Below are 22,689 nucleotides of genomic sequence, written 5' to 3'. Positions count from 1 at the left end.
CTCAAACAAGAAAAGCTCCATCATCTCCTTCCTGCACATCCTTCTTTCCTTGCATGGATGTTTCCCTTCTGGACAGGGCTTCGGATTTTCGGCACCCTACTTGCTCTGATACCTGCTGCTTATACCACTCATCTCTGCAGCAGTATTACCCACTGCTGCTCTGATCTTGCCTTGAGCCTCAGCTCTATATTCTCAGGATATCTTCCTGCTGAAGAGTTTCCATCCCATCCCACAGCCCTAGTTTCCCTCTGCTACTAAGAAAGATATCTGACAGCTCTCGTTGGTGTCTGGGCACCAGAACCTTAGAAGAGCGTACAAGGCTCTTCCTACTTCATGACTCACTGTTTTTACAAGTAAAAAATACCACCTGCAGGCAATACAGGGTAATCCCCACAGGATCCAGGATGAGGACTATTCATCAAGACAGCCTTCTGAAAGATTATCACCCTACACTCGGGTCTATCACCTCCACTTGTCACCGCACCAAGGCAAAGACTCACTGCAGAGCACTGGTTCTGGAGGCATCACTTTAAACTGAACTGCAGATCCATTACTCACATTCTTCCAGGTAACCAGAGCATCGCTGCCTCCTGCTACCCAACCTTACAAGAGGCATCTCATTTAAAGAAGCAAGCAGTTAGGAGGAGCTGCCCCAATTCAACTACTCACACTCAGCAAAACACAGCACAGAGAAGCCAACCGTTAACGACTGCAGCTCTAATCCACGTTGGCATTCCATAATCACCAAAACAAAGATATACGTGTTTCCCTTTAGTATGATGGCTCTTCCAACCTTGCCTAAGCAAGACACAGAACTACACAACCTCAACCTCCAGCCTTCAAGACGACTGTTGCAAGGCACAGCCAGCTCTGGGTTTTTTTCCACGTTTGCTTACGTGAACTCTCCCGTGTTGATCCCCAGGAGGCTTCAAGGCAACTCCCATCACAGCCTCCTTTGCCAGGCTCAGAAATTTTGCCTGAGTCTCGGCTTCAAAACTAGGTCTTTCTCTTCTAAAGCTCCAGCTCTTTCTTCTTTAGTGGTAGATAGGAACGGTTGGACTCAATGATCCAAGAGGTCTGTGCCAACCCGGTGATTCTATGATTCTTTGCTATTCTGCCACATATCCTATCTACCAGCTCCCTGGCAAGGTCTCTGGAGCTGTTGGCTGTCACAGAGGCACACCAGAGCTGACTGAGGGTATTTCTAAAGAGCCTACAGCACCCCACAGCCCTGTGTACCTCCCATATTAAAGGGGAGAAATTCAGATGCTGAAAGCCGCAGGCACTGCTGTGGCAGCATATGACAGAGCAGATTTCTCAGTCTCTGAGTGAAGGACCACTTTGCCTTTAGAGGAACAAGAATGACAAACTATCACCATCTCGTCTCCACCTATTCTATGAGGACTTGGACGGACAGCCATACTTGAAGCAAATTTTACCTTTAAGACCAACCGAGCCCTTCACAGTTGGGCAGACGTGGTTTTATTATCACCACTACAGCCTGCCTGAAGCACAGGCAAAGCTTCACCTCCCCGCTGCAACCAAGAGCCCCTAACCCACCCCTGAGGGCAGGTCACCTGCGAGACTGCCCAGGCACAAACAAACAGTGCTGGCCTACAGGACAACAGATTATTTGAGCCTAGAGAGAAATGGTGCTATTCGCAATTTTTGCTGCCAGAACTGGGAATACATTTGATCTGAGAGCCTCAGGCAAATCCCTTCTCCTCTCTGCATCTCAGCTTCCCCATCTTTGCGAAGTCTGACATAACGCGAGTGAAAGGCACTGCAGAAATGCAGAAAGTCACTGAGCAGAATGGTAAGACGGGGGCCAAACAGAAACAATCGCCTCAGGTTTTCCAAAGATGGTTATTTATTCATTCTCACATTGTTTCAGGAGCACCGAGAAGCCTTAACTGTGATAAAGGTCCAACGGTTGCCAACTGAGTATTTTCTTTAATCACATTTGATGCTGTTCTTAGAGCACTCTGCCAGCTTCTGGAGTCATTTGATTATACACAAGTGTTACTTCAAAGCAAACAAGCAAAGGATACGTTTTTATTTGTTTGTTTCAGTGTTTATAAATATTTTCTTAGAATTTAGAGCATGAAGGAAATTCACGGTACTTATGTTTGCATCGAGTTTTCATGAAAATTGAATAAAACCAGAAAAACACCAGCCACCCAAATCCTTCCTACCCCCCAGTAATTAAGTTCCCAGGAAGTAAAAAAACCCTTGCTCGTCAGCCAACTTTGTTTAGGATATACTTCATAAATCAGCCACGTTCAGCTTAAATCAGCACAAACGAACGGAGAAGCAGAAGCCTTACGGCAACTGTTCAGACACCTTAGAAATGACAGCCAGAAACCGAAGCCACACTTACTGGAGGGAAGGAGGTTGAGTTTGAGGGTTTTTTTGATGCAGTCTTCGAAAGCAGTTCGACTTGACTCATTATAAAGGCAGCACGGGAGAGTGGGTAGGATGGGATGAGAGACACAAGGAGAGAACGACATCGCTCAGTTGGGGGAAATCCAACACACACCGTTGCCTTGCAGTATAGACCTAGGAGGTCTCAAACACAAGACTCTCGGCACTAAAGATACTACTGCTCCATCTTGAGCCTGTAGATACTTTAGAGCACTAAAGATACTACTGCTCCATCTTGAGCCTGTAGATACTTTAGAGCACTAAAGATACTACTGCTCCATCACTCTGAATAGCGAAAAAAAGAAAGAGAAAGAAGTTAGTGCCTAACCCTGAGAACAATAAGGGAACAACTGAACTTCAGCAAATCCCCATCTCCTCCTGATGTAAGGCTTGGAAAACAACGGAAATCTATGTAACTGCAGGACCCTTGATAAAATACACATCCTTGATACACTCAGGAGAAATAAGCATCCATGCACAAGTTTCCTTCCATTAGCCTAGATCCAAAGACAGAACAAGATTGAATTCAGATTCCCAAAAGCGTCTTAATCTGCAAGACCGCTCAGAAGAGCCACTGATGTAAGCAAAAGGGGAATTGCCATCTTAAAAACACCAATGATAACCTGTATTGAAATAAGCAGAATAGACCGACTCATTTCATCTCAGAGAGCAAGGTAGACTTCTTTTAAGTATTTCAGCTAGATTCATATGGGCACCATTCTGAAAAGGTCATGGAAAATCCTGAAACAACTGCTCAATGAGACAAGGAAAACAATACCAAAGAAATCTTCAGTGGGTTCGTTTGAGCAATAACGCAGTTCTGAAGTGCCACTATCAAATCAATAGTACTGCTTCCTTGCTTTCTGTGCTAGACACCCAAATCCAAGGGAAATACTGCAGATTCAGAGAGGGCTCAGAGGACCATAACAATATTTCGAATGTGGAGACACTTATTTGAAGACAGACTGAAGACCAAATAGCAGACTTTAGAGACAAAACAAAAATATAAAATCGCGACTAGCAGAGCGAAATCATAACTTCAGTTTCTTCCTCTTGGTCTCATAACAAAGGGGAATCCAATAAAACCTAAAGTTATAGAACAGATAAAAATAAGATAGTCTCAAAATGTCTAACCAGACTGCAAAGCTTAAAGACAGAAGCAGCTGTCAAGGCCAAAAAAGCAAGAATAGCCCTGCAAAGTAATCAGACACATTGATGTGGTTAAGAACATCAAGAGATTTAAGAGCCCATGACAAAAAAAAAAATCTCAGTACAGAGTATTTAAGTTCTGGAATAACCCCCGAAAGGTTGCGAGGGACAAAGATAATTACAACTGCCCAAATCAAAGCATCATGTCTCCCTTTATAAACGGTTGGCCATGGGAACTGATGGAAATAGGTACTTGATAAGGTGGACCAGAGGTCTGGCAGCATCATGGTCAGCCTATTTTTAAGCTTCATCCAGATGCACATTTAGCCCTTGAAAAGAGTGTTTTTTCAGGAAATGAAAAATACTTATCCGGTTAAACAAACATTCTTAAAAGAAAGAATACCACATGAACTTCAATTCCACATGATCGTATTTCTATTCTGCTTACTGAGGGCACAACAGAACCTAAGATCCTAGCATGTCTCAGATGACCTCCTTCGCCACTCAAGAGGGCACAAAACATTGTAATATTAAAGACTATGTCCTCAAAACACATTCAGTTCTCCAGAAGTAGAATTTACTTGCTGCTTTCTAAAATTATATTTTATTTTAGTAGTCTTAAATGCCAGCAAATTTCTATAGTATTTTTATTAACAAAGAGTACATGCAATCAACACCATGTAAAGTGCAGGAGAACCTACAAACCAACCTATGTAAAACATTCTTGAGTACTTTTTCTGTTTGTTCGGGATTTAGATATTTTATTTGGGGGATTTTGTTATTAGCTACACCAAATATCCAACCACACAAACAATTTTTTGTTTGTGATTACTCAAACTGATGAAAAACAGATTAGACAGTAGGAGAAACTTCCTCAAGGAGAGGGCAGTCAGTCACTGGGACAGGCTCCCCAGGGTCTGGTCCAAGACCAAGTTCCAAGTCACAGTTCCAAGACCACCAGAGTTCAAGGAGCACCCAGATGATGCTTTTAGTCATATGGTTTAGCTTTAGGTAGTCCTGCAAGGAGCACAGAGTTGGACTTGATGATCCTTTTGGGTCTCTTCCAACCCAAGACAGTCTGCGATTCTATGACTCTAAATCCACTGATAACCACTTTTGAACCTAACTACTAGCAGAAGCCTCATCAGAGGTAAACCTTGGGGGAGCTGCAGAACAGACACAGTGAAGTAACAATTCCTACCAAGAGGCTTTTTTGTTGTTCTTCAAAATACTAAGGACAGATTCAAAACCAACCAGGCCATTTCCTAAACTCCTGACTGAGTAAAGCCGCCAGCTGGCACAAAGCATCTGGCAGCCGAGCAGGAGCTCTGAGGAAAGAGGACAGCATTCTGCAGAGCTGAGCCCTCAGGCAGGGGAGATAGCTGACACCTTCATGGTGACCTGTGCTATCTCCTCTAGGTCAGGATATGGGTTTCAGTCAAGCATAGAGGACCACCAACTCCACCATTTATTTTCAGTCATCGGCATAAAAAAAAAAGAACCAAAAAGCCAACGAGCCCACACCAAGACAGGGCTTTGCACCTACTCTCCCACTACAGACTGTTTGGATTGGCCGCTCAGGGCAAGCTAGGACCATCCTCGTTTAGGTTTTGTGTTGTGGCAAGTCCAACATGAGTCAACAACGCAGCCAAAAGGGCCAACAGGACCCTGGGGTGCCTCAAGCATGGCTTAGCCATCTGGTGGAAGGAGGTGACCAAGTCTGTGCTGCACTGGTGCACTGGAGGAACAAACTGTGAGAGTGTGTCCAAAGCAGGGCAACCAAGATGGTCAAAGGCCTCAAGGGCAACACTGATGAGGAGCAGCTGAGGTCATTTCATCAGTTCAGCATGGAGAAGAGATGGCTGAGGAATGCCCTCATCGCTGCCTTCACCTTCCTCAAGGGGGGCAGTGAATGAAGGTGCTCATCTCTCTCTGTTGACGGGTGACAGGACATGAAGAAATGGAGTGAAGTTCAGATCGGACATTAGAAGGTTCTTCACTGAGCAGGCGGTTGTCACTGGAGCAAGCTCCTCATGGAAGCAGTCATGGCACCAAGCCGGTCACAGTTCAAGGAGCATCTGGACAATGCTTTTATTCAGATGGTTTAGTCTCAGGTAGTTCTGCAAGGAGCAGGTAATTCGACTTGACGATCCTTATGGGTCCCTTCCAACTTGAGATAGTCTCCGATTCTACAATACTCCACATCACACCCTCTGTCTCTACAGAACACTCACCACCTTCCAACAGAAGGCTTAAAGCCCACAACTATGGGGAGAAGAGGCATTATCTGTGGAGGAGCCACTGCATCTCTGGTCCCCGCTGCTGCAGTTGGGCTCTGCAACCCTTCATTTCCATAGAACACTTAAACAGTAAAAAAAAAATAAACTAAAAAGAAAAAAAAAAATCAACCTTCACCTCCAGCAGGTGACATCCATAACCCCCTTTCTGCTTCTCACTGGATTGCAACACCTATGGAGTTCCTTTTTCCACACACTACTCCTCCAGGGCAAGTTCACCTTCTGCACCATCAGCAGGCTCTCCTGCTCCCCAATCAGACAAAGTTGGAAATAACCGGGTTTGTTCTTACTTCAAAACTAAACCACATGGATTTTCCTCCATTCTGTTCAAAGCCGGGTGTTCTGATGGTATCCGAGTTTCTTCCCTTCTCCCAGGCACCTTCTGCTAGCTCCTGTGAATATTGATGGGCAGGCAGCCTCAAAGAATAATAAACAATAACCAATCAGTGAACTTTTTTCTTTTCTCATTTCTTTTGGGGTTCACAAAGCTGAAAGACATCCTCTCTCTGCTCAAAAATATTTTCCAAGCAAGGAGGTCACCTGAGTCCAAAGCAACAGTTTCTCCCCCTCCCTCTAGAGATGCCTTAAATCAGTGTTTGACACCAGACTGAGCAGAGCAGCGAAGTTTGCAAAAGGTGACAAGTGGTTGTTTTCAATATGAAAGGCTTCTGCTGAAGCATGTCAAAATACTAATTCAAATACTGGATAATCAGCACGTTTATACGATTTCAATCTGTTACAGACTACTTCTGTCAAAAAATGCCCTCGGCTATGTGGTCCTCCCAACCGAGCATAACTCCCAGAAATTTCCCACAGACCTATACACCAAAATGAAAATATATTGAAATTAAGTGTGCTTTTGCACGTACTTTGGAAGCCAAGGAATTCTTTCTCCCATACAACAGCGTAACAAGTTAGCACCACGATGCAAACAGCAGCCAGGTCAAATCCTTAAGTCACTCTGTAGGAAACCTAGATATGAGCTTGTTTTAGCTCAGAATTACATTAAGACCTCATATGATCCTTGCTAATGAAATGAGAGGAAGCAGTAGTATCTATTCCCAGTGTAACAGCAGGGAAACCAGATTGCAAGGTTCTTCTGCTAATATGAGTTACTATAGTGTTGCGGGAGCTTTGCACTGTTGCAGTAATTGCAGATTTAACAGGCTTTTTCATCCTTCTCACCTTCAAATCATCTCTCCCTCAGAACAGCTTAGTGCTGCCATCTACTTCTTTTTATCCTAACAGGTTTTTATCCCAACAAAGTTCTTGGTGTACTAAACCACGCACTACAACTACACTGGCTCCCTCGAGTCTTTACCATTGGGTCCCCACATTTAAACGTAGTACAGCTCATCACCGCAGACAAAATTAAAAGCAAAGGAAACAAAATACAGGATCTGATCCAAAGTCCATTTAATGCTATTTTACACTTCAGCCCTCAAATATGAGTAAAGGCAAAAATCCCTGCAACCACAATCCTTCAACTCTCAACCACAAGACATTTCACAACCCTTGCAGGTACTAGGCTACTACACTGGGAGGTGGCAAGGTGCTGAAGACAAAGGTCTTATCAAATCATCACGACAGTTCTGGAAAGCAAATTATCTAGCTGAAGAGTGTTATTCAAAGTTTCAGTCCTAAAGGATTAATCAAGTTCTTTTATGAGTCATTTGTTTGCACAGACACTACTACCGCTGGAACAAAAAGTCTTTCTTGGCTAAAGGATCTATCATCTCAATAAAGATGCTGAAAAACATTCAGGCATTTTACGAGGAGACTGCCTGCTGCTGATCAGGCAGGAGCTCGTCTTGATTAATTCTTCACCTCACTTTTTCATTGCAAACATTTTTTTAAGGTCTAAGCAACTGTTCCCACACAATTCCCCAACCACCATCTGTCGAGGGTCTTAATCCTGTTTCGGGTGGAAAGGAAGAGCTGTTCTGACCACAGCGCTGCTCCCACTCTGGTCTTGCCATGAACGATCAGGAATAAGGGGAAAGCCTTCTGCCTCCCCACCACGCAAGGAAGACAGTGCATCCATCCTCACTGCAAGTATCTCCCCAGACACCGGGGTCCAGAGACCTTTGCTGTTGGTTTGTATCTTTGCTTCCCTTTATCCCAAACAACACCACTCCAAACTCTGTGGGTTAGGACCTGATTCTCAAAGAAGCCACAGCGCCTCTGGGTGCACCAAACCACTGGTGGTTTGGGGTGGAGCAGCGCAGGTGTGTAGATCTGTGCTTGCTTCACCCTCGCCGGGTGCAGCCTTTTGACCTGAACAGTTTGGAGAACAAGAAAAAAAAAAAAATTCCGTATTTCATCACTATCCATCCTCATGACACCAGATACTTCCATCAGGCAACAGACGTGCTCGGAATAATTCCCATCTTTATCCAGATGGCCACATACACAACACATCATCCCAACCACAGGTCCCAGAGCTGCACCTCCGATAAAGGTATCCAAATCCCTATTCGGATCACTTACAGTGTGTCCCACACATATACAGGGAAGGTCCTGCACAGGGAGGAAGGAAGGATTTTACTACTGCTGTGCCTACGCGTCACGGCAGAGGCTGTTCAGATCCCTGCACAGGTTTGCAGTTTGGTCTCTGCTGAGGTTGCAAACAAGTCATAGGGGCTCCGGTGGAGTGAATATATTTGTCCACAGGGAACTAAAGGGAATTAATCACATTACGTGTGCTCTACGAGGCTGATGAAGGTCACACATCTGAACTGGGGCAGACCAACCTTCAGCACAGATGTCAACTTTACAAGGAATCACCCTGAAAAGGAGCGAGAGAAGGTATTTTCAGTGGTGGATTTTTTTTTTTCCCTCTGCTTGCAGAAGCTTTATTTCGTAACAGAACACAGATAGAAGAAAGGAAAAAACAAAACCAAACCAAAATACAGTTTTTTCAAATAAAAATTCATTTCCTAGCTGTCATTCTAGGATTTTGTATATCATACCGTAGCATTAACTGCTGCCAAACACCAGACATCGGGTCCATCTGGCAGATGCACACTTTCGACTGCCAAGTGTTTCCTTAAGATTCAAGGACTTCGCTATTAAGTATATCTGAAAATTCCAACCTCCTAAATGAGTAGAGCTCCTTAACAGCAGCCTCTGCTTCCGAGTGCCCTGGAAAAGGGGGAGTGGAGGTACGCCGCAATCATCCAGAGTATGTGCGCTACATGTTTGGTAAGGAGACCAGTTTCCTGGTAACCGATGGCTAAACCAGCTGTGGAAGGGCTTTAAAAGAATTCCTTTTTCTCCAGATTATCCCTAAGTAAAATTAGAAAGTATTTAGGAAGCAGAGGGGAAACCCAACCATTCAAGCTGACATCATTACTTATTTACATATAAATACAGCCAGGAAGTAAGCATATGTATTTACATATAAACAAAAAAGCTATCTATACAATGTTTCATATACTGCTTTTCCATCCAATATTTACTACTTTATTTGTGACTTAAGGGAAAAAAAAAAACAACTTTCTCCCCCAGAAATTGGTGATAAAATGCCCTCTGGTGGGCGTGACTGCGGCCCTCTACAGCAACAGACACCTCCTAAATAGTTCAGAGACTTCAACATGTTCTTGGGATTACTATTTTTAATGGAGTGAGACAAAGAACATGCTTTCCAGAAGCAGCAGACACATCCCTGAATAGTAAACCCATGTTTTACTGCTAAGTATCTCTGGAGCAGGACATGAACTAGAAGTTTTTAAAAGATCTTATTAAAGCATTTCATGATTCCCAAAATTAATGTCCATTTTAGCCTTTAGGATACTTTTTTTGAGGATGAAAAAGTGATTGAGAAACAGAAGAGGAATGTGGCATGAAGTTTTGCTTTGCCTCGGCATAACAGAATCTTTGTAGACTGAAATGGAGAAAGGCAGGCTGGAGAAGAGCAGCATTTTCAGAGCTTATGAATCATTTTTGTCCTGTTAAAAAAGCACAAGGCACAACTAGGAAGGAGGCCCTAATTGTACAAGCGAAAAATAACAGCCCTTGTCCCAGAAGACTTTACTGTCTGAAGAGAAAAGGCAAGGATGGAAAAAAACCCTTAAAAATAAACCAAAGTTAAGAGGATATATTTCATCCTTATTCGTAGTGTTTTCATAAATCTGAAATGAGATAAATCTGAAGAAGTGAACCGAAGGCTTAAGGTACAATGACATAAAAGGTAATTCACCGACCTGGGGACAGAGTGCATGTAGAGCTACTTTGAGAGTATATATGCAAACCAGATTGCTTTGGAACACAGATAAAACTGGAAAACGAGAGCAGGCAGTTTGGACTACAAAGCCTGACCCCACCACAGCCAAGAGAAGCTGCAGATACACACAGAATTAAAAGTCGAGCCCACACAGTTTCAAGCAATATTTATTTTTCCTTTTAACAGAGACGCTTCAGAGCGGCAGCTAAATAAGGATAAGTAGAAGAAAACACTCGCAACACAATAAGAGCTCCACTGCTTTTGCCAAGTTCCTTGGGAGTCCTTTGTTTTCCCATTTCATACAGGATATAGCAATTCCTCTGTTCACCTGGATAGTTAGAAGCTTATTTCCAGCTTCCACAATACAATTTGAAGTTAATTGTTGCTTTATGCTACAAATACACGCGAGTTTGATCTATATATGGAACGTGAAGCATTTCTGTCTTTAAAGATGTTTCTGGGCAACGTAACTTTGCTAGTGAAGTTGTTCTCGGTTGTAAACAACGGTACGATTTAACATTCACCGCCTCCTTTTCTACTCTCAGAAAAGAAAACAAAACTGTCAAAAATCCCTCTCATTCCTCTGAGAAGCGCTCTGTGCGGAAGCGATGCACCCCTGCTCTGTACAGAGCTCCGTCCCTCTCTAGTGGCAGCCAGGTCACATACCAATTGTTAAGCCTGCTCCCGGCTTGGCTAACAGACAGGTTTTAGCTCAAAGATCAAAAACTTTCCATTTACAAGTCAAAAAAAAAAAATCCCCTGTTTATTCCTCTCTGCCAAGAGCCCACCCAGAGGTTGGGAGCTACATTTGCAATTTTCCCTAAAGGCAGAGGCTAAGGGTTTCCCAGAGCGATGCTGTCGTTTGGTGTTGTGCTGTATAAGCTCTAGCACCGCTTCACCAGCATCCCTCTTGCAAGCATCTCTAGACATGATGTTTATCGCAGCCTCAGTGGAACATATTTCTCTTTCCAGACACAGCAGACCAAGGTTAAACAGCGTATTTGTGCACGTCAGTAAACACACAATGCCCATGCTCCTAAATTTTTGCCCAAAATTAAAAGTAACAGATTATCCAGGTAAGATTAGGACTGACATTTCTCGCATCCTGCCCTGATGGTCAATCTTTGCTCATAAGCAGCTTTCCAGCAGCAATCACAGATGTAAATTACACTATTCCCCACACACTCCCTGGTCCCCTTAAAACAAGTATATAATGTATGTATAAGATATAAAAATAAAATACATGCTACTACGCCTGACAAGCAAAGACGAGAAAGAACACTCTACGCTGAGTTTTTTTGCATCTTTCAATTTTCTAATCAAGAAAATGGCCCAAGGCTGTACAGTTCTGATTGTGAATTTAACAACAGTCTTTACATATAAAAAAGGCAGCCTGTAATTTATTTAATTTTTTTTTTAAAGTAAAAATATGCTTTTAAGCAAACGTACAAAAAAAAGACTACAGTAAAATTCAAGAGGATACAGGTCTACTCCAAACCGAGAACTGATGCGTTCTAATTTTACAAAGTAATATTTAGACAGTGGAAAGCTTATAATCTGCTGTCATATGCGATGCCATTTTAGTAAGCATCTTGATGAAATCTGAGCCTGCTCATGTTTTGAAGATGAGTGACTGCATGATAAGCAGCATAGCCTGAAATCAGAAGGAAGGAAATGGTTAACGAGGATTTCCACTCAGATTACAGCAGAAGTTTTAACCAGCCCACTGGCTTCTCCAGATGAAAAGTACCCAATATCCCGATTATCCAGCATCTCAAGGCGTAGATGCCCGGGCTCAAGCTGCACCTGCATTTCCATCAAAAATTAAGAGTTTAAGCTTCTCAACCCAACCTGGGTGGATGCCATCCACCACCTCCAGCCCAGACCCTCAACTCTGCCATCAGATCCCTGCAGCTGCATTAAATTCTTTGGAAAAAAGAAGCCAGCACAGCACAGGGGTTGCGTTTGGCTTTTTTGTTGTTGTTGTTTACTTGTTTTATTCTTGAAATACAACAGTTCAGTAACTTAGCTGTTGCAACCACAAGATTTGTCTAAGAACAGGTTTTAGAAGGCTTGAAGGATGCTGCTGTGAACTGTTCAAGTGTGATATTGAAACAGTGAGTTTTAGGAAAACTTGCTGCAATTTCTCTTTTAAGCAAGAGCATCCCCTCCCCACACACACAAATAGGCTTTGAAAACCTCTGAGACAGAGGAAAAACAAACCAAAATAAGGAGTATTATCGCAGCAAGTGAACCACAGTTCTCCCCTTTGTCTTTGACTGCATTTCTCCAAGTACCACTTTTAAAGTCAGTCCTGTATTTTACAGACTTTAGGCAGGCCTTTTTGGTTCCTTACTTCCTATACCATTTCTATAGTCTATTTTTTCCTCCTATAAACAACAACTCAAATATCAGCCACAACTTCCCATTGCCTTTTAGTTCAGAGAGATAAGGTTGTGATGTTGCAAAACGAGAGCTGCCCAGAAGTTTAATCATAAAATTACACACTCTTCTTCCAAAAAGAAAAATGTACTAGAAAATAGGCTTTACTTTGGGGATTTGATAATCTTAAAGAACAGGCAGAACATTTATCTAAGATTTTCAAGGTACCAAATGTAACTTAACTTATCTTCAGATATGGGCCAACGACAAATTTGGCTCATTTTATAAAATAAAGAACTATAAGGGAAAAGAAAAGAGGTATTAAAGCACCTGGACCACACAAACCAGAGACCAGAAAATACACCTACTCATCAACCGTGCATCTCCCTCTTTCGCAGTCGCTGTCATCTACCGAGATTTGCAGGCGCTTTCTTTGACCTCAAGATCTTCACAGTCGAACTTCACAAGTGATTTGTTCCTCAGGGTACAAAACCACTGTGCAACATCAGACACACACTGGAACATGTCAGCTCCACAGGTGTTAACTCGACCAGGATTTGGTCCACAGTTCAGCAGCTCTCGTGGCAATTCACACATCAACATCAACCGAGAGGTCCCCCAGAAGGTCCCACACAGCCACATGCCACGCTCTTATGTGCTATAGGCAACTTTTAATCAAATCTCATTGCATTTGCCTGCGGTCTCAAGGCTTAGACTTCAGATAGCAAGAGATTTGATTTTATTTTTTTTACTTTCAGACTTGTACAGAGCCCATAAGAAATAAAACATTGGCACAGACAGCAAAAGTCCCAACTTCTGAATTTGAGATTGAGGCCTTCAATCCAGACTAGCCATCAGTGTAAATGAGACACAAGTTAATTCCCAAAAGATCAAAACCAACTCTCATTTACGACTGTGTGACGTTGATTCCTATTAACTACACGTGTGTAACCAAGAGCAACATTTGATCTGAAGCCTCGCACCTTGATGTCCAGCTACTGTGAAACAGAAGCGCAAAAAGTAGCTACAAACACTTGACTGATGTTGCCTGAAAGCAGGGCATCGCGGAAGGCTGTATGAGCAGAATTAAGATGGGGCATGGAAAAACCTCGCTATTAGATGTAATTGAACAAATATTTGGAGTGTTCTTTCAAAAACATGAGAAAGATGACACAGGGGTGAGGAAAGCAACACAAAGCCACAGACCAAGAAATAAGCTACTACATGCAAATACATGCAAGCTTCTCCCAAGTTAATTCTCTTCTTAATGGAATATTGATTGGTATGCTCAACGTTTAGGAATGTGAAATAATGGAGGGAGAAAAGGAAGGGAAGACACACTTAGAACAGTGAGTTTTGTTTAAATAATACATACTTTTCTCATACAGCCAGCCAGAAATAGCATAATAAAAAGGGCAGTACAGCATATTTAACATTTTGCCTTGCATTGTATTAGCAAATCTGTCAAAGATGACCCGAAATGCTAGCCACACTTTTTCCACTCTTCTCCTGAAGAAGAGAGTACAGCACTTCTCATAAACTCTCACCACACAATATCCTGATATCTGGTATTTCTCTGCTCTGAATATGATAGACTACAGAGCACCCATAGCAATATCTAGGCTTTACAGATGTTATATATATCAAGATATTTTTGAAGGGGGGTATCGAACCAGTGTTTGAAGGGAAGCAGAACAGTCCACAGTCATGATGGAGAACATCTGGACCAGCTTTGTTGCACCTACTCCTATCCCCAAGGGAAAAGGGAGGATAAGAAAGCAAAAAAGTTGCATCTTTGAAGCAATTGCAATTTATGAGTCTCCCATCTCTTAAATAGAATCCTTAAAATATAACCAGTGTCATGTAATCAAGCAACTACTTATTTCTGCCTTCCAGAAAGCTCCTCCGACTCCAAGGACTACTCCTTTTAGAAAAAAAGTTTATTCTATCCTTTTCCTTCTGTCATTCACAGAATCCTTCCAAGATATCCCTTACAGCCTCGAACACAGTTTGCTAAGAAAAGCCACTCAAAAAGGGCAGAAGGAAAAAAAAAAGCCACACCCAAACCAGAAAAATCAACTTCCATTGCTTCAGAGTTCCAAGCCTTGATATTCCAAGCAACAACAGCAACATGGTCAACAGCTCTGCTGACCCATCCCACTACCAAAACATTACAGATATACATAAGAACGCACGCACTCTCAAGGAGCTGTTTCATGATGTATAGGTGATTCAGTTGAATTAGTTCCTACGTTTTACACACACATGTACTTTTATTGTCTGCCCCTCATTCCAAAACATGAGATCTCATCCAGAAATAGCAACTTCTTTCTTCCTCCTCCCATGCCAGCAGCTTTCCTCACCCTTTCCTGCCTCCCAAACCTTATGAAGGGGTAAGAAGTAAGGTCCAAAAGGTTTTGCTTAAGTTTAGTTATTCCGTAGCATTCTGTATCGTTACAAAAGATTTTTCCAGACATTTATAGACCCAACAACATTCTGTAATATGAAGTGTTCCCATTTGGCATTTTTCCACTCTTGGCAAGCAAGAGACAATAAAAATCAAGATAAAGATAAAAATGAAGTTTTTTGAGGTATACAATATGTTAGGAATCATTTAATGATTTCAGGTGTCTAACAAGCTACAAGTCAACTAAAATTCGCAATACATATATAATTCAAAGCACAGGTAAACACAGTTGCATCCACTTCAAAGTTACTCCATGTCAAGCTATCATTACGTTGAACTTCCTGAACTCTTTTGCATCCCTTCTTTTGATCTGGGGTTTACCTGTGGCTGGAAAAACTAACAGCATTTAAATTCTTCTTCTAATTAAGGGAAGCAGCATATTTAAGCCTCAGAGTGGGAAGAGAAACTTTTCTTTGAGTAGTTACAACATGCTGCGATCTGCAAATCCACCTGCCTTGTGTTCCAGACCAAAAAATAAAGTCTTACAAGGTCTAACGAAGCATACCTCGGAGCAGAATTATCTGATTTAAATATTAATTACTCATCAGTATGGACCTTAAGAAGCGTCTGAAGCATAAGCTCTTAAATCACACTTTAAATCCAGGATTTCTACGGTCTGCGTTATCACACGGATCATGGCTTTGGGGTGGGGTTTTTTGGTTAGTTTTTGGTTGGCTTTTCTTAAAAACAAGAAGAGTGAAGACACGAGCCTCTCCTTCTCAAGGTTCAAATATATCAGGAGCTGTTGAGCCCAGCTCAACAAACTAGGTACGCCTTGAGTTTGAGACCTGCTACAGGACACCGTTACTGCCTCAGATACTTCTGTGTGAACTTGAGGGATCCTTCACAGTACCTCTCAACTACATTGACGGTCCAAAAAACACTCCTACCATGCACACATCTAACAGTTTTTAGCCATCAGTAACGTCGCAGAGGAATTTTATAGGTGGCAGAATTTCTTACAAACTGCTGCAGCATCTGAGTTCCAGAACGTGCCTCTAGAAGTGATCTGGTTTGCCCCATCAGACTGGGTTTTACCTGTATTTATGAGAGCTGGAGACAAATCCAAGGATTGCACGTTCACGTCTTCCAGTGAGCCAAACCAAACCTGAACCGAAGTCCTAGCATTTCATATTACATGCCATACAGCATATTGTAATGGATGGCGGAAAAGTAAAAAACAAACAAAACCACTAAGCACTGCAAAACAAATGTTGAATTAATTTTAATAGCCTGGTTTTGACTGTAGCTCAAGCAGACAGCTTCAGTAAACCAGTAATACTGTTGCAAGCCAGCACTACAAGTTAACTGAAGTTTAAGGTTACGAAACCCTATGAGTTTTTCCGATGTTAACACCAATCACAGCAAAAAAAAAATCCAAATTAAGAATATATGAAAACCGAGCCCCCGAGTATCACTGATGAAATAAGCAGCACATAAAAATTAAGGAAACTGGCTCTGTGTTCCAGATATTCTAATCCACAACATAAAATTATTTATGGAAGAGTGTGACCAGGAATTCTGATACTGTCATTTATCAGATGGTCAAGACAGCACAGAGGTAACCAGCTGCATGACAACAGCGTCAGGAAGACTTCTCAGAGCATCTCTTGTATCAGGTCTGTTTGGTTCTGGTTTAACCGTCACAGGTAACAGCACAGACCCACAACCTGTGAAGCGCAGAGACTTAAAAATCTGACATAAAGGCGTTCCCATAAGAGATTTCTAATCTATTCCCTTTTAATCTCTCTTTATGGCTGAAGAAGAGTTCTTTGTACTTCTGGTAACAAAGGAAACACAGAAGTGACAGAAGCATGTCAAAGCTGTTTATGTTTCGTACAGCCTCACGCTCGGAGTTGCTGTTGGCAGGTTACTTCGAGAAGAGAGCGTTCAGCCTTGGCATAGGAGCTCCATCTTCCTACGAGTAACTTTACGGAAGAGCGAACGGCACAGAGGGGATGCTAAAACTCTTTCCCACGCTCCTATGCTAACACAAAACCAGAAAGGAAATTCAAAGAAAACGTGCAAAGGGTTAATACTGTAATTTCAAGTACCCGCAAGTATATTCAAGGCAACTGTATCTCATTTGTATGTTTATGGGCTTTGGGATATCGGTATTTACACAAAATATCTTCTGTGGAGAGATGAGTACTTCAGGAAAGTGATAAATCATAGAATCTAATGGTACTCGGTCGTATTTAAGGTTACTGAATCATCACACTGAGAGACCAAATATTGCAAAATGGAAGGCCTGGAGAAGGGGGAAGAAAAAGAAGAAAAAACTGAAGGCCCAAATAAGTGGCCAACCCATGCTGAGTTTTTAGCTAGCTAAAAGCCTCGATTACAGCACAAAGAATTAACGATCCGAGAATGCTGTAGAGCTTTGTGGTGCACCATGAAGTTGATGCCGGGCAAACGGAGCAGCTTCAGGTGTCGTGGCTCCCTGGATCCATGACCTATGGCACCAAACCCAAGTGGATTGGTGTAGCTAGTAGACAAGTCACTACGAGAGCCTTTGTAACGCTAGGCTCAACCTACAGTTAATGAGGAGACGCTAAAAAAAATTAACAAAAATTAACAAAAATATTAAAGATATCCCAAAACGTAGAAGAGCAACAAAAAAAAAAAATCTCCAGATCAGTTTTAATTTTAAAAGAAAGAAACCCTAAAACAGGGATATAATGGATGGAACGGGGGTTAAGCAAGACAGTACCAACTGTCATGTCCCAGATCCAGAGGTACTTCCCCCCACCAAAGCTTTGTGTGAGTTTCCACCACAGCACAAGGAAGCTCTACATAGAAAAGAAAAAAAAAGAAATTAATTTCATCCTCCCTTGAATTGGTAGGTTTGTTTGGGTTTTTTTTTCCTGTGCTTCTGAAGAACTGGGTCCATAGGTTTTTGGAAGTAAATTAAAAGGTCAGGAAAACAAGTAGGCATAGACAAGACTGAACTGCAGATGAGCACGGAGAAGCAGAGGAATAGCATTGGGATGAGCGCCAGTGACTGCAAACAGTTAAGGCCCCGATTCTGGTGGTCGTTACCACAGCGCTGAACTGGAGCGATTCCAATGGAAACAGCAGATCGCAACCTGGGAGAAGGAGGACACGCGCGAGCATAACAGTATCGCTGGCGAGATGAACGCAGCAAACCTGGGGATAATGAATTCTCCACACAAACAGGCACTAAAAGTGATAGCACCAGATGCGGCGCACAGTAAACCCAAAAATCATATCTAATTTCTAGAGGCGTGTCTTCCCCTCTCTTCATTGAGAGGGTTTTCAGCCAACATACACAATATATACTTCTAATTGTTTGAAGAGGAGCAGTAACCCTGGCAGCACGCTAATCTAGAAGAAGAGACAAAACAGAGGTGGTTACTTTCTTCCCTCAAGATTTCTGCTTTGAAAAAGCAAACGAACAAGAAAGGGTTTACTCCTGCACACCACCACTTTTTTGTTTCGTTTCAGCGACACTTTGACAAAACCTAATTCACTGTGCTGGGTATCTAATACATTGGGTACTTGAAGTATGACCATCACTCATTAGAAACGTAATTAAAAAGTGACAAAACTAGATTTCCCCCCCTCCCCAGCATGCAGATGAAAACCAGTAACCCTGCCTCTATTTGTAACCATGACAACTATAGAATATTTTATTTCAGTAATATAATTCACACTGAACATTTGCTCATAGGTTTTGTTGTTAAGGGAAAGGTTGACACACTGTGCACGCATTTCATAAGCTGCCGGAGACAACAAATACAAGAAAGTCAGGCAGTTTTTAAGACCGAGAACTCAGTATGTATTCATAGTTCATTTATGACCCTCGACAGGGAGCTAAACGAACACGAACAAAAATTCATCCAAATTGTTACTGGTCATTACTTGCAAGTCAACTAGTTGCTATGACTGGATGTTTTTTGACTTTTAAATCAATCACAAAGATACTCTCAGATTTTAGAAGAGATTGTAACTCAAACCCCAAACTTCAGTTTTCAATTAAAATACCATAGGCTTTATTCATTTTCTGTCAGGAGATATCAAAACAGATGTCATGGAAAAAGATAGACATATATATACATACGAAACAAGGCAATGAAAGATGTAGTTTACATATGCTGGCTAAGTCTTATTCTGGATGGGTCACTAAATTATTTGCATAGCTCCCATATTTCATCTTAAATTGAAGACAACTTCCATAAATACACACAACGAGGACAGGTTATAAGAACAAAAAAAAACCTGTGCATTATTCAGAGAAGATTAAACAACCTCCTGAGCATAACTGAAGTTGGATGCAGACAAACGTCAATCTAAAATGTAGCTGTACTTTATTTTTCTCCACGTTGGGAAAAAAAAATAAAGCCATTAGCAGTTTAAGCCAGAAAACAATAACACTAAAAGGAAGATACACTGTTGTTTTGTTTTGGAGGAAAAAAAACCACCAGAATAAAGCTTGCTGGAACACTGTTCATTCTCTCACACAGATCATCGTATCTATCAAGGAGGATTTAAAGTTTCAGCAGATTGGTAATTATAAGAGACAGTAATACTGCTATCTGCAGTCACCTTAAAGCTACAGTAGTTTGGGTTTTAACTACCTCGAAATTAACCTCAAAAGGACAGCCCGATAAATGCATTTAAATCGCTGCAACAGACTCACACGTGCCTACACGTACACACACACACACTTGCTCAGTGGGTTTAAAGAAATATCAGAGAAAAAGAAAGTTTTCTCCAATTATCAGGAAGAGGCTCCACACAATCTTCCATTAAAACAAATAATAAGCCCGCAGCAAACATGAACGTCTTTTCTCTCCATTGATGGAAAAGTGATTAAAGCTCCCTTAATCTAGTTACCAGAACGCTGTGTTTTCTCTAAACTGTTTTCATACACAATAAGCAAAAGATAAGCAGGCAACTACATGGCCGGGGCTCCATCATTTTGGGTAGCGCCTGGGAGATAAATCCATCTCCAGTGCTCTAGGAATATTTTCGGTTTAATAAATGAAGCCGGGGAGGAGGAGGAGGAGGAAGGGGGGGGGAATAAGAATATCGGAGACTATGAGCACACGCTACTGATGAAGCGGATGATAAACACCAGCATCCATCCCCACAACTCCCTTCCTCCAGACCTTTCCCCACCCTCTGTGGAGGCAAAAGAGCCTGAACCCAAAATCGTGGGGACCACAGACCTGCATCCTCGCACCACAAGGACAGCTGGTCATACCCACTCAATGTCAAAAATATATATATATATTATATATATATATATATAAGAATCGAGAGAGAAGTGGCTCTTCCCTCCCATCCTAAGCGAGACCTTTGAAAACAGGTACCCAGGGATGCGCCTCCCTGCTCCTAAGGGTATCAGACAGCACTTCGGCTCAAAGATAAGTTAAAAAAACAAATCCTCTAGGAAAAAAAAAAAAAAAAAGCGTCAGTAGCAAAGCCCAGCAGCAGCCAAACAAAACCTCACACCGGCGAGGAACGTCCTGCGGCGTGGGAAACGCGTACCGGGGCGGAAAATAACAGCTCCGGGAGGAGACCGTGCCGAGAAGTTCCTCGTACACATCACGCGTGGGGAGAAGGGGGAGAAAAAGGACGGGAGAAGCAGGATGGAAACGTTTTCCAGCCAGGAGGAGACGGCAGCGGTGTTCGGGCAGGGAGGGAGGGAGGCTGCAGCCGGGCTGCGCGCTGATCCATCCCCGCATTCCCACGCGGGTGGCAGCGAGCGGATCCTCCGGGATAACCCCCACCACCACCCCTCGGATAGGGGTGGTCCAGGGGGACCGAACCCCGCTCCGGGCGAGCGCCCGAAGTTGGTGGGGGACCCCTTAAAAAAAAAAAAACAAAAACAAAACCCACCCACCCCCCCCCTTCCATCCTAGGAGGAAATAAGAACAATCATCCTAACACCATCCCTCCCAGCACGGCGCACGCACACACCCCCCCCCCACCACCACCAAAAGCAGCGGGAGGCACGCAGGAAGTTTTTCCTGCGGGCGGCGAGCGCAGGCGCAGGGCAGCGATGGATGCGATGCCCGGAGCTCCCCTCGCGCTTACCTCCCTCCGCGGGGGCGCAGGCGGCCCTGGGCCGGCGTCCTCAGGCGGCGGGAGGAGGAGGAGGAGGAGGATGCGCGGCGGGAGGAGGCGGCTGGTGCATCGCCGCCGCTAACGCCGAGCGCCGCGCTGCGGGGCGGAGAGGGGGGCGCAGCGCCGGGGCTGCCGCCCAGCCCGCACCATGCCGCCCGTCTGCCCGCTTTCCCCTCACCTACTGCCCGCTTTAGCCGGAGAGGGAGGCGGCTTGGGAGCCGGGCCGAGGGGCGGGACGGGCCAATCAGCGGGAGGCGGCGGAGCACAGCCCGCTCCGCCCCGCACACCGCCCCCGCGGGAGCCGAGCTCCCCCCGCGGCGGGGATGCGCCCCGCAGACCCCGGGAGCTGCTCGGGGCGCCCCGCATCCCCCCGAGCGGTCCCCAGGGGCGCAGACCCCGGGCGCCCCGCATCCCCCGAGCGGTCTCCAAGGGCGCATTCCCCGAGCGCTCCGCATCCCCCGAGGGCTCCATATCCCCCCAGTGTCCCCAAGGGCGCAGACCCCGAGCACCCCGCATCCCCCGAGAGCTGCTCTGTGCGACCCACAGCCCCCGAGCGGTCCCCAAGGGCGCATCCCCCGAGCATCCTTCAATCCCCCCAGCGCCCCGCAGCCCCCGAGCGCTCCTCTGTGCTCCCTGTATCCCTCGAGCGCTCCCCAAGGACGCAGACCCCGAGTGCCCCGCATCCCCCAAGAGCCCCGCATCCCCCCAGCGCTCCCCGAGGACGCAGACCCCAAGCGCCCCGCATCTCCCGAGTGTCCTGCATCCCCCAATAGCCCCGCATCCACGGAGTGCCCCGCATCCTCCAAGTGTCCTGCATCCCCTGAGAGCCCCGCATCCCCCAAGCGCTGCTCTCTGTACCCCGCATCCCCCGAGTAGTGCCCAAGGGCATAGACCCCAAGCGCCCCGCATCCCCCAAGCGCTGCTCTGTGCACCCTGTATCCCCCCAAGCGCTTTCCAAGGACGCATCCCCCGAGCACCCCGCATCCCCCGAGGGCCTCGCATCCCCCAAGCGTTGCTCTCTGCACCCTTCATCCACCGAGCAGTCCCCAAGGGCGCAACCCCTGAGCGCTCCACATCCCCCAAGCGCTGCTCTGGGATCCCCCAAGCGCTCCCCAAGCACACAGACCCCAAGCACCCTGCATCGCCCAAGTGCTGCTTTGTGCGTCCCGCATCCCCCAAACACTCCCCAAGGGCACATCCCCAGAGCATCCCGCATCCACCGAGCACCCCGCATCCCCCAAGATCTGCTCTGTATCCCCCAAGCACTCCCCAAGGGCACAGACCCCAAGCACCCCGTAGACCCCAAGCACTGCCCTGTGTGCCCTGTATCCCCCTAAATGCTGTTCTGTGTGTCCTGTGCCTCCCTGAATGCTGTTCTGTGTGCCCCGCATTCCCCCAAGAGCTGCCCCATGTGCCCTGTATCCCCCAAAATGCTGCTCTGTGTGCCCTGCATCCCCCCAAGCACTGCGCTGTGTGCCCTGTATCCCCCCAAGCACTGCACTGTGTGCCCTGTGTCCCCCCAAGCGCTGCCCTGTGTGCCCCACATCCCCCCAGTGCTCCCCAAGGACGCATTCCCCCATCCCTCCCCAAGGATGCGCAGGGGCAGAGCGTGTTTCCCAAAAGGTCATCGCTCGCTTTCATTCCCAGCC

The 22,689-nt window shown here is 44.7% G+C and overlaps 2 protein-coding genes across 3 annotated transcripts in view; one reads left to right on the top strand and one right to left on the bottom strand.

Annotated features, from left to right (window-relative positions):
- The window catches only part of KLHL29 (kelch like family member 29), a 410,457-nt gene extending 389,226 nt beyond the window's left edge, over nt 1-21,231 (bottom strand). For both annotated transcript variants that reach the window (XM_054062520.1, XM_054062521.1), the window contains exon 1: nt 21,011-21,231. The gene's annotated coding sequence lies outside the window, so the exon portion shown is untranslated. The remainder of the gene's footprint in view (nt 1-21,010) is intronic.
- Nucleotides 20,563-21,916, top strand: LOC128851699 (basic salivary proline-rich protein 2-like). The gene is made up of 2 exons (XM_054062366.1): nt 20,563-20,769; nt 20,876-21,916. Exons 1-2 carry the CDS (start codon nt 20,563-20,565, stop codon nt 21,914-21,916), a joined length of 1,248 nt encoding a protein of 415 aa, XP_053918341.1.
- Nucleotides 21,917-22,689: the final 773 nt, after the last annotated feature.

Source organism: Cuculus canorus, chromosome 3 (assembly GCF_017976375.1).
Source record: "Cuculus canorus isolate bCucCan1 chromosome 3, bCucCan1.pri, whole genome shotgun sequence".
Taxonomy (NCBI): domain Eukaryota; kingdom Metazoa; phylum Chordata; class Aves; order Cuculiformes; family Cuculidae; genus Cuculus; species Cuculus canorus.
This window is presented reverse-complemented; position numbering and strand designations above follow the sequence as displayed.

Coding starts and splice junctions, on each gene's coding strand:
- LOC128851699 (XM_054062366.1), top strand. CDS start 20,563: ATGGAAACGTTTTCCAGCCAGGAGGAGACGGCAGCGGTGTTCGGGCAG. Junction 20,770..20,875: donor CGGGCGAGCGCCCGAAGTTG/GTGGGGGACCCC, acceptor CATCCCTCCCAG/CACGGCGCACGCACACACCC.